Raw genomic sequence first — 12,500 nt, forward strand, 5'->3', positions numbered from 1 at the left:
CCTATAGTAGGGGCTCTTTAAGAAATAGTTTCTTAATCTTTGTTATACCCAAAACACACCCATTACACATTAATAGAATAAGAACAACCATTTTAGACCAGGCGCCTGGTCCACAGACTGTTTAATAACCACGGGTGGAGTCATGACGAGAGAGGAAAATCACAACAGCCAATCACAGTGTTTTAAAGGGATCTATCATACTACAAGCTGGTCTAAAGTCAACGGTGTAGGGTATTTCTTTGTTATTTAAAGAGTGTGTTGGTGTTATGCGCCTATGCGGGTCCAAAATGTGTAATATTGCTTATTACACACATAGGGATGCACAGCAGTACACAAATATCTATAAACATGAAAAATGAAAGGATTGAAATGTAAAAATAGATAATATTCTCTCACCTCAGGGGGCTTTGGTGAAATCCGGATGTGATGTCAATTTATTTATGCCAATTTACATTTGTTTAGTATTATTAATATCAGTAGTATTTATTTAATGGATATTTATGTCTGTTTTTATCATTTTTTGTTTAGATTTGTCCACCTGTCGGGTTTTAGAAATGTACACATTAGTATATAGGGGCAAGGTATTGGAAGTATGTTTAGATATAACGATCCAAATAGTTATATTTTTCCCAATAGCAAAAAGTGTATTCGGACACAACCTTAGTGCTTCTGCACCATCCACTTCAGGCTTTTGTGTTCAAATCACTAAAATAAAGCCCTAAATGTTAGCACCTTGACAGTTTTTTAGTCTGAATTCGAATGAATTACATCTGAAAACAGCATTTTTCTATACGGAAATGTTATATCGTAGGTAATATCGTTCTCGTAATATCGTATCGCACATACTTTCCAGTATCATGCAGCCCTAATAGATGAGCATTATGTATATATGCCTGCCATTTGAAAAGGTCAGCACCTATTGTTTCAGAAGCACACAGTGGCTGTTTAAAATCCAGCATGGAGGCGGATGACGAGGGATTAATACCTGATGCATCACTCAGAGCCTCTCAAACACGGCTTCATTAACCCGCAGCGTGTTTTTATGCTGCTCTACATGTGCACGCCGCTGATATTAATGCCCTCGATATATTATCCACAAACAAGAGGACTTTTATATTAGTAATGCATAATAATGTAATTAAAATGTCTTATTGCTACGCTTATTGATCGTACTGCAGTCTACTATTATTTCTATGAGTGTGTTTTGCATATTGTTAACATTTCATACATGCTGAGCTTGTTAAAGTCAGCCATAAAAAGATTGCATCCTGTTAAAAGTTAATGTTATTTGTGTGTTAATAATTAATACATTGTTTAAATGTTTCAGTCGCTTAATTATTTAATACATTTTTGGTTTTTACTTATAAGATTAATTAGATTTTTTTTGTTTAATAATAAATGATTATTCATAAATTAACATAGTTTTTATCGATAAATTAAAGATTTAGCCTTATTTTGGTCAAATTATTTTCACACAAGTGATTTAATTTACTTTGAAGAAATATAAAATGCAGGTAAAAGTGTCTACTTTAAGGTTTCAGATCTCAGATATTCAGATAAGGTTTAAAATATGATCATTATAAAAGTTCCATCATCATTCAGCATGAAGAATATATTTGTACACAAAAATAAACATATTTTTCCTAACATGTACATACTAAAATCTTTAAAAATTGAAAAATATATGCACTCTCCGGCCACTTTATAAGGTACACCTTGCTAGCACCGGGTTGGACCCACTTTTGTCTTCAGAACTGCCTTGATCCTTCATGGCATAGATTCAACAAGCTGCTGGAAATATTCCTCAGAGATTTTGCTCCATATTGACATGGTAGGTCCATATTGACATTGGTACTGATGGACCCAAAGTGTGCCAAGAAAATCTCCCCCACACCATTACACCACCACCACCAGCTGCTGATACAAGGCAGGATGGATCCATGCTTTCATGTTGTTGATGCCAAATTCTGAGCCGAGCATCCGAATGTGTCAGCAGAAATGGAGACTCATCAGACCAGGCAACGTTTCTCCAATCTTCTATTGTCCAGTTTTGGTGAGCCTGTGTGAATTGTAGCCTCAGTTTCCTGTTCTTAGCTGACAGGGGCGGCACCCGGTGTGGTCTGGACGTGTTGTGTGTTCAGAGATGCTCTTCTGCAGACCTCCGTTGTAACGAGTGCTTATTTGAGTTACTGTTGCCTTTCTATCAGCTGGAACCAGTCTGGCCATTCTCCTCTGACCTCTGGCATCAACAAGGCATTTGCGCCCACAGAACTGCCGCTCACTGAATATTTCCCTTTTTGTCGGACCATTCTCTGTAAACCCTAGAGATGGTTGTGCGTGAAAATCCCAGTAGATCAGCAGTTTCTGAAATACTCAGATCAGCCCGTCTGGCATCAACAACCATGCCTTGTTTAAAGTCACTTAAATCCCCTTTCTTCCTCATTCTGATGCTCACTTTGACCTGCAGCAGATCGTCTTGACCATGTCTACATGCCTAAATGCATTGAGTTGCTGCCGTGTGATTGGCTGAATACAAATTTGCGTTAACGAGCAGTTAGACAGGTGTACCTAATAAAGTGTCCGGTGAGTATACATATAATTATTTATTCATTTATTATTAAGTCCTTAACATCTTGTGTTTTGAAAGAAAGGGGCAATTGTGGTGAGGCAATCATAGCAAAAAATCTATCAAGGTCACAATATTTTGCTCAGAACTATCCTTTTATAAGGACACAGTCTAATGTAGAGAGAAAATGAGCTGAGTTACACTTCTTTAATAGTATGATGCTTAAAAGCCTCTTTTTGTCCTTGACACATATATATATATATAATTGATACCTGAATGAATTATTAAATGAGCCATTAAGACTGCATTAATATTTGCTTTGCCTTTCTAAAGGGCTCTTCTTGCTTTTTTAAAGTCTTGTTGAAAACCAAATGCTTTCCTATTCAGTGTAATTACAAATGTAAAGGAAACACTTTAGTTTGTCACACTGTTAACTACTGGCTTATTATTATATAGTATGAATATATTAACTGTTTATTAGCACTTATAAAGTAGGATCTTATTTTACATCCCTGATTCTGTCTAATACAACATCCCAACTACTACTTTACTAACTAATTATAAGCGGCAAATTATTAGTTTATTAAGCTGTTAGTCTTAGTTAATGTTTTTTATTAAAAACGTGAAATGGAAATAAAATAAAGAGTAACACTTTACAATAAGGTTGTATTAGTTAATGCATTTACTAACATGAATAAACATTGAACAATGCATTTATTACAGTATTTGTTCATGTTAGTTAATATTAGTAAATGAAAATACAGTTGTTCATTGTTATTAATGTTAACAGTACTTGCATGCACGAATTTGGATGTTAATAATGCATTAGTAAATGTAGAACTATGATTAATAAATGCTGTGCAAGTATTGTTCATTATTAGTTTGTGTTAGTAGTACATAACCTAATGAAACCGTTTTGTAAAGTGTGACCTATAAGTGTTACCAATTTAAATCTCCAAATCTTATTGTTATCAAAGTTGTGCAATTTTAAGGTATAATAAATTACAAAAAAATAAAATATAAATAAATAAAATTAAACGAAAATTAAATTAAATTAAATTAAGTAAAATAAAATAAAACAAAATAAAAAATAAATGAAGTTAAATTCAAATAATTAAAATTCAAATATTAAATTAAATTAAGTTAAATAAAAATGTAAATTAAATAAAAGTAAATTAATAAAATAGTAAATAAATAAAATTAAACGAAAATTAAATTAAAGTAAGATAAAATAAAATAAAAAATAAATGAAGTTAAATTCAAATAATTAAAATTAAAATATTAAATTAAATTAAAATTTTAATTAAATAAAAGTAAATAAATAAAATAGTAAGTAAATAAAATTAAACGAAAATTAAATTAAATTAAAGTAAAATAAAATAAAATAAAATAAAAAATAAATGAAGTTAAATTCAAATAATTAAAATTAAAATATAACATTAATTAAGTTAAATAAAAAATTAAATTAAAGTAAATAAATAAAATAGTTAATAAATGAAATTAAACGAAAATTAAATTAAATTAAATTAAATTAAATTAAATTAAATTAAATTAAATTAAATTAAATTAAATTAAATTAAATTAAAATAAAAAATAAATGAAGTTAAATTCAAATAATTAAAATTAAAATATAACATTAATTAAGTTAAATAAAAAATTAAATTAAAGTAAATAAATAAAATAGTTAATAAATGAAATTAAACGAAAATTAAATTAAATTAAATTAAATTAAATTAAATTAAATTAAATTAAATTAAATTAAATTAAATTAAATTAAATTAAATTAAATTAAATTAAATTAAATTAAATTAAAATAAAATAAAAAATAAATGATGTTAAATTCAAATAATTAAAATTAAAATATAACATTAATTAAGTTAAATAAAAAATTAAATTAAAGTAAATAAATAAAATAGTTAATAAATGAAATTAAACGAAAATTAAATTAAATTAAATTAAATTAAATTAAATTAAATTAAATTAAATTAAATTAAATTAAATTAAATTAAATTAAATTAAATTAAATTAAATTAAATTAAATTAAATTAAAATAAAATAAAAAATAAATGAAGTTAAATTCAAACAATTAAAATTCAAATATTAAATTAAATTTAAATTTAAATTAAATAAAAGTAAATAAAATAAATAGTAAATAAAATTAAATTAAATTAAATAATAAATTAAATAATTCTCAGATTTCACCAAATCAACCACTGAACCATGCTGTACAATAAGAGCAAATGTCCTGAACTCAACTCAAGACATGAATGTGCTGAGAATCTGCAACTCCTGCTGAACTTTTAAAAGTGTCAGATCTGATCTGAGAACAGTCTGAACGCCACTGAGCGTTTCTCTCCCGCAAGACCTTTTCATCAGTGTCTCTCATATTTAGACTGCTATCAGATGCTGACATTTAGATGAATGCTGAGCCTCAGGAGTGAATCTAACCTTTCTGATCTCAGACAGCACAGCGCGAACCCGAGTGTGTGTGTGTGTGTGTGTGTGTGTGTGTGTGTGTGTGTGTGTGGTTCAGATCTCTCACAGATCATCCTGATATCACACTTCTCCTGAATCCACCACTTCTGCAGCAAATCAGAGAGCAAGTCACTACCAAAAACATTCACTCATTTTCCTTCGGCTTAGTCTCTTAATTATTAAGGGTCACCACAGCGGAATGAACCCCCATACACTCTCACATTTAAACACACACATACACTCTGGCCCACTTAGTTTATCAATTCCCCTACAGCGCATGTGTTTGGACTTGGGAAACAGGAACATCCAGAGGAAACCTAGACCAACATGGGGAGAACATGCAAACTCCACGGAGAAATGCCAACTGATCAAACCAGGGCTTGAACCAGCGACCTTCTTGCTGTGAGGCCACAGTGCTAACCACTGAGCCACCATGTCACCCCTATACCAAAAACAAATTACACACATTTTGTTCTTCTATTTCACTTATTTGTGACAAGTGTACAATTACAGAGGACACCGCAGCTCATGCACTTTGGTTCTGCCGCTCTTTGTTTGATTTTTGGACAGGCATTTATAATGTCTATTTCAAAGACTATAATATTTTCAGAGCTTGCTATTTTTGGTGTTTCAAAACACTCCCTCACCCTTCCTAAACATCTCCAACAAGCCCTCACTCTAGGCATGACTGTGGCCAAACGGCTAATACTAAAAAAACTGGAAATCTCCTTTATCTCCTTGCTTTTTGAATCTAGTAAATGGATATACAACACCCCCCCACCCCCACACCCCATCATCTATTTGGAAAGGCTCTAATTTATGAGGTCCAATTCTAATGGCAAATTCTTTGCTACCTGGGAACCCTTTCTTGGATACTCAAATGCATGTTAAACTCAAAACACTCCCAGAACTCATTAGGAGAATAAGCACAACCCTGTTAGACCATGCGCCAGGGCGTATTTTTCTGTCCTTAAAATAGCCAAAGTGGATTCAGACACGTCCTTAATGCTTTTGCACCATTAGACTCTGCGCCTAGATCCTTAAAATAGAGCCCTGTGTCTTTAAAATCTGAACATTAATTTTCACCACAGTATTCTCAATGGAGCTTCAGTGCTCGCCTGTGACCTCTTGGAAAACCAGCAACGATCAACAATGCATGATTATCTGCTGTCATGGCTTTGCAATCAATAAATGTGATTATAATGGAAGTCAATGGGGCAAAAACAGCCCCCAACATAATGAAAGTGTAGTTGCTCAGAGTGTAATGTTGAGTTTTTTTAAATTTTCAAAGCATCTTCTTAAAATATGCATCAAAATAAGATTTGTCAGCAAATATCATCACGTTTGCTGAAACACAGACGAAGTTGTGAACAAATTAGGACTCAAAATCCCTCCAAAGTGGATGAAAACGACCCAACAGCACATGAGTGTTAATGTACCTGAAGCCGACGATGGGGAACTCTTTGCAGATGTTGCACTTGGCCTGATGTTTTGCCGTCTCTGCCGCAGCAACTCGGTGTAGAACCGGCAGCCAAACCATAGACTGCGGCTCCAGCCTCATCCAATCAATAAACTGCCTCGGCTCCAGCTCAACCTTATTGGTCACCTGAGGAAAAACAGCAGCCAATCAGAGAGGGATTCCTGGAAGGCCATAAATAGCTGGAGAGAACGACTCGTAAACAATGCAGGCCCTCTGAAATCGAGAATGTTTTGCTCGCAGACCATCATAAATGACTGTCACTCGCACGGCTGCTTTTATGGAGATAAAACAGCCTCATAAATATTTCCAGCGTTCAGAGAATTCTGTGATGCCGGCTGCAGTCGCTGGGTTATTTTAACATGCACAATACCGGGAATGTTAGCTAATGGGAATGAATATTTCAACGTCTCATAATGAAGCATAAAGGTTCAATACAAGTTCAGGTTCACGTTCCTCACAAAAAAATGTGTGTGTGTGTGTGTGTGTGTGTGTGTGTGTTAATGAAGACATTGAGGTGAGAGATTCTGAAAGGAGTTGATAAAGACGCACAACAAAAGCACACAAACAGAAGTATACATATAGCTGAAGTCAAAATAGCCCTCCTGTGATTTTTCAAGTATTCAAATATCAAATATTTCCCAAATGATTGAGGAATTTCTCACAGTATTTCCTCTAATATTTGTTCTTCTGGAGAAAGTCTTATTTGTTTTATTTGGGCTAGAATAAAAGCAGTTTTTAATAGTTTTAAAGCAATTTTAAGGTCAATATTATTAGCCCCCTTCAGCAATATTAGTTTTGGATTGTCTCCAGAACAAACCACTGTTATACAATGACTTGCCTAATTACCCTAACTTTACCCTGATTACCCTAGTGAAGCCTTTAAATGTCACTTTAAGCTGAATACTAGTAAATATCTAGTCTAATATTATGTGCTGTTATCATGGAGAATGCAAATAAATGCATCAGTATTTTTATTTATTTATTGTATTACATGTGGATTACCGATGATCTTGGTTAGACTTTATTTTAAGGTATTATTTTTGGACATGGAACATGGGCTGTATAATTACTAGTAAACTTTATTTATTTTATTTAAACATTTATTTTACCAGGGAAACCTCTTGAGATTTGTCATTTTTAAGAGTGTCCTGGATAATCATAGACAACATATTAAAATTACTCAATTATAAACCATATAACTGTACCATCAAAACATAACCACGCTCCAAATAAAATATCAAAATAAGATTGTAAATAATTTTAGAGCATAATGAATTAGAATCTAATAAAAAAAAATCATACAATCACACTTTAAACAGCCAATAGCTTAATAATAGGCAAGTACAGTAGGGCCACATGGAATCTGTGCGAGCAGAAACCTGCAGATTTTTAGCCCATCATTGAGTCTGTTTATTTACTTGTGTAAATGTGTGTACATTTAGATTTCTCAGCTTTTAAATTAATTTCAGTAAAAGTATAGACTAATATGAAAATCTTCATTTGATTTATTTACAATACAGTTAGTAGAGTCACACTTTCGCAGATTTATTACATGATATTACAGATATATTACATGAGAGACTTTGTTCACCAAATAAAGTGGATCTAATTGGATTTGCATTGTAAACATTCAATAAAAGATAAAAAGAGAGAATATTTTTTAGTTTTAAGTTAGGATACTCCCAAAATCATTCAGCCTAAAGACTCTGTGCAGAAAAAGCAAAACATGTTTTCAGTCAGAAAACATTAGAAAAACAGACTCTGTCTGGCCCTAGTGATAGTGAATATGAGAATTGGTACTTAAACTAAAGTGTTACTGAGATCTTTTCACTGTGTACACACTTTCTGGTACTATTGAAAATCATGTACAAGTCAACAGGTTTAACGTCTTTACCTTTAATTACTTATGTACTTACATACATACCTACCTACCTACCTACCTACCAACCAACCAACCTACCTACCTACCTACCTGTCTGTCTGTCTGTCTGTCTGTCTGTCTGTCTATCTATCTATCTATCTATCTATCTATCTATCTATCTATCTATCTATCTGTCTGTCTGTCTGTCTGTCTGTCTGTCTATCTATCTATCTATCTATCTATCTATCTATCTATCTATCTATCTATCTATCTATCTATCTATCTATCTATCTATCTATCTATCTATCTATCTATCTATCTATCTATCTATCTATCTATAAACAGTTTTTATCTATCTATCTATCTATCTATCTATCTATCTATCTATCTATCTATCTATCTATCTATCTATCTATCTATCTATCTATCTATCTATCTATCTATCTATCTATCTATCTATCTATCTATCTATCTATCTATCTATCTATAAACAGTTTTTATCTATCTATCTATCTATCTATCTATCTATCTATCTATCTATCTATCTATCTATCTATCTATCTATCTATCTATCTATCTATCTATCTATCTATCTATCTATCAATCAATCAATAAATACTTTATTTTATCACGACAAAGCAATTGTTCTTTATTTGCATCAATGGTTTCATAAAGAACCATAATTATTTATGGAAGCTTTCCATGACACACTTTTTTCCTTTAGGAGTTTTTGTTTTAATGTTTTTTAAAACAGAAAGATATGTTATTTTAAGAAATCTGCCTTGAAAGCTTTGTTGTGGAACCAAATACAAAGCATGAATAATCCTCACAACATGCATGAAGTTGAGTTAAAGCATTTACTAACATACAGAGTAACCATATGCCTACTATATGCCTGAATTATCAAATAAATGTTATTTTGAATAGTTTATTAATCATTTACTTACTCATTCTGAATGATCTCACAAAAAAACACCAACTATTCCTAAATAACTGCTTTGTAAATAATGCAATACTTCATTTAGTAACGAAAAAGAATCATTAAAGTATGAAAACACAATAATTAAGCACATTATACATGTCAAGAATACAGCATGTGCAGCTGTATTTATGAACTGCTTACTAATGTCTATTAACGTAGAGTTAAAGCTTAACAAATAATGAATTAACTGTTTGCTAAAGCTTCATAAATTATTGTTAGTGTGCAGTTATAAATGTTACTCTAACATGTGATGGTATGCTCATTTTTTGATTGAACTAACACTTTCAGCAAGTCTGTCATTCATGTTTTGTTCAATTCATTTCATCTGTATTTCTCTAGCGCTTTTACTGTAGATTGTGTCAGAGCCGCATAACATAGAAGTTCTAGTAGGTTGAAACTGTGTCAGTCCAGTTTTCAGAACTGAAGTTTAGTTTAGTTCAGTGCGGTTTAACAGCTTTTGTGGTTGATCTTCAAACAGCTTTTGTGGTTGATCTTCAAACAGCTTGAATTTGAAGGTTTATCCTGTCTGTGTTTTCCATAATAAAGCACGACTGTAAACTAGTGCTTTCACACACTGAGGAATGAGCTGAAAATATTCTCTGTACTACAGTCAGATGCGGTCCATGGCTCTTGTTTTGACCCTGGGACATTCCTGTAATTCTCCTATTTCAGTTGCACAAAACAAACAAGACAATGGCAAATAAAGCATCAAATAAGACAGTGATTAAAGGAGTTTGGCAGGCATTCTTCTGTAGTACGGCAGCAACAATCTTGGCAAGGAAGTCAGCAGTGAAACTGATGGAGGAGTCATTAAATGTCACTTAGCATTGAGAAACACACACACACATGGTTTACGAGGAATCTCTATTGGCGTAATGGAATTTACACTGGAAAAAACACTTATATACAGCTGAAGTCGGAATTATTAGCGCTCCTGTATTTTTGATGGAGAGAACATGATATTTCTAAACATGATAGTTTGTTCTGGAGATGATCCAAAACAAATATTGCTTATGGGGGTTAATAATATTAACCTTAAAAGGCTTAAATAAAATAAAAACTGATTTTATTCTAGCCGAAATAAAACAAATAAGACTTTCGACCTTTGAGCCACAACAACAAAGGCACGGTGTGACGAGTTCTTTGCCAGATGACCTCAGAAACTGGCCACAGGACTGTGCATGTCAAAGTTTTTTGATATAAAGGGAGAGCCTGACCATGCAGAGCTCTTTGTAATTACCAGAATCATCCAATTCTACAATATTTACAACTCTAAATCTAACAGGAAACCAATGAAGAGGCTTAAGCACGGGAGTAAGGTGCGACCTCCTACTGGCAACATGCAATCGCTTCTGATTTGTTCAGACAAGAGTGCAGAACATTACAATAATCCAACTGTGAAGAGATCAAGTGGACAAGCATCTCTTGTTTCCAATTTCTAATTTTGCATTGTTCCTGAGATGAAAAAAACACACATACGAACAACATGTGACCTAACGTGCATCAAAACATAGATCTCTATCAAAGATGACACCCAGATTTCAATGTCACTGCAATCTGATGATGACAGACTTGCCTAATCTTTGGGCTGACGCTATCGGGGACAAAAACCTCTCAGTTTTATCAGGAGTAAGTTGTTAGCCATCCAATTGTTAGTGGAGACTAAACAATCCCAAGGAGGGACTAGAGTTTATCTGATCTGTCAGGACTAAAAGAAAAATACAACTGGTGGTCAAGACGATCTGCTGCCTTTTAAAGCGAGCATCAGAATGGGGAAGAAAGGGGATTTGAACATGGCATGGTTGCTGGTGCCAGACGGGCTGCTATGAGTATTTCAGAAACTGCTGATCTACTGGGATTTTCATGCACAACCATCTCTAGGGTTTACAGAGAATGGTCCGACAAAAAGGGAAATATCCAGTGAGCGGCAGTTCTGTGGGCGCAAATGCCTTGTTGATGCCAGAGGTCAGAGGAGAATGGCCAGACTGGTTCCAGCTGATAGAAAGGCAACAGTAACTCAAATAAGCACTCGTTACAACCGAGGTCTGCAGAAGAGCATCTCTGAACACACAACACGTCCAACCTTGAGGCGGATGGGCTACAGCAGCAGAAGACCACACCGGGTGCCGCTCCTGTCAGCTTAGAACAGGAAACTGAGGCTACAATTCACACAGGCTCACCAAAACTGGACAATAGAAGATTGGAGAAACGTTGCCTGGTCTGATGAGTCTCCATTTCTGCTGCCACATTCGGATGCTCGACTCACAATTTGGCCTCAACAACATGAAAGCATGGATTCATCCTGTCTTGAATCAGCGGTTCAGGCTGGTGGTGGTGGTGTAATGGTGTGGGGGAGATTTTCTTGGCACACTTTGGGTCCATTAGTACCAATTGAGCATGGTGTCAACGCCACAGCCTACCTGAGTATTGTACTTCCAGCAGGATAACGCACCATGTCCTAAAGCGCCAATCATCTCAGACTGGTTTGTTGAACATGACAATGATTTCACTGTACTCAAATGGCCTCCACAGTCACCATACCTCAATCCAATAGAGCACCTTTGGGATGTGGTGAAACGGGAGATTGGCATCATGGATGTGCAGCCGACCAATCTTCAGCAACTGTGTGATGCTATCATGTCAATAAGGAACAAAATCTCTGAGGAATATTTCCAGTAGCTTGTTAGATAGAGGAAGAGATTTAAGCTGATTTCAAAACGGAAACAGTTAGATTGCATTTTTAAGACCTCTGAAGCACATTTTAAGACTAATTAAAACTTTATTTGTATATTATGGGATTTTCATGACTTTTTAAGGATCTGCGCACACCCTGCTGTCCTTTCTGTCTTCCCTCCACTCCTCATTTGTTTATTTCCTCTCTCAGTTTTGATCTGAGGTGTTGTTGAGCGCTGTGTGGTCCTCCTTCAAAAGCCTCACTGATCAGTTATTTGCTGTACTCTTCAGCTGTCTGTCCGTCAGTCAGCTGTGATTGAACCTCTCCTCTTCATTTATAATGACAGATTCTCTCTCCTCAAAAGCCTCCGCTGAGTGTCAGAGAGCAATCAAAGCAGTCAGAGGAGAGACAGACAGGACTGACAAACGGACAGAACAGACAGACTGATAGACTGATGGAGTG

The 12,500-nt window shown here is 34.0% G+C and overlaps 1 protein-coding gene across 1 annotated transcript in view; it reads right to left on the minus strand.

Annotated features, from left to right (window-relative positions):
• Positions 1-12,500, minus strand: part of utrn (utrophin) — a 346,120-nt gene that overhangs the window by 72,914 nt on the left and 260,706 nt on the right. Inside the window, 1 exon segment of the mRNA XM_056448819.1 lies at positions 6,481-6,647. Coding sequence (XP_056304794.1) covers positions 6,481-6,647 — 167 coding nt within the window.

The sequence above is a fragment of the Danio aesculapii genome, chromosome 23 (genome assembly GCF_903798145.1).
Source record: "Danio aesculapii chromosome 23, fDanAes4.1, whole genome shotgun sequence".
NCBI classification, from domain to species: Eukaryota; Metazoa; Chordata; class Actinopteri; order Cypriniformes; family Danionidae; genus Danio; species Danio aesculapii.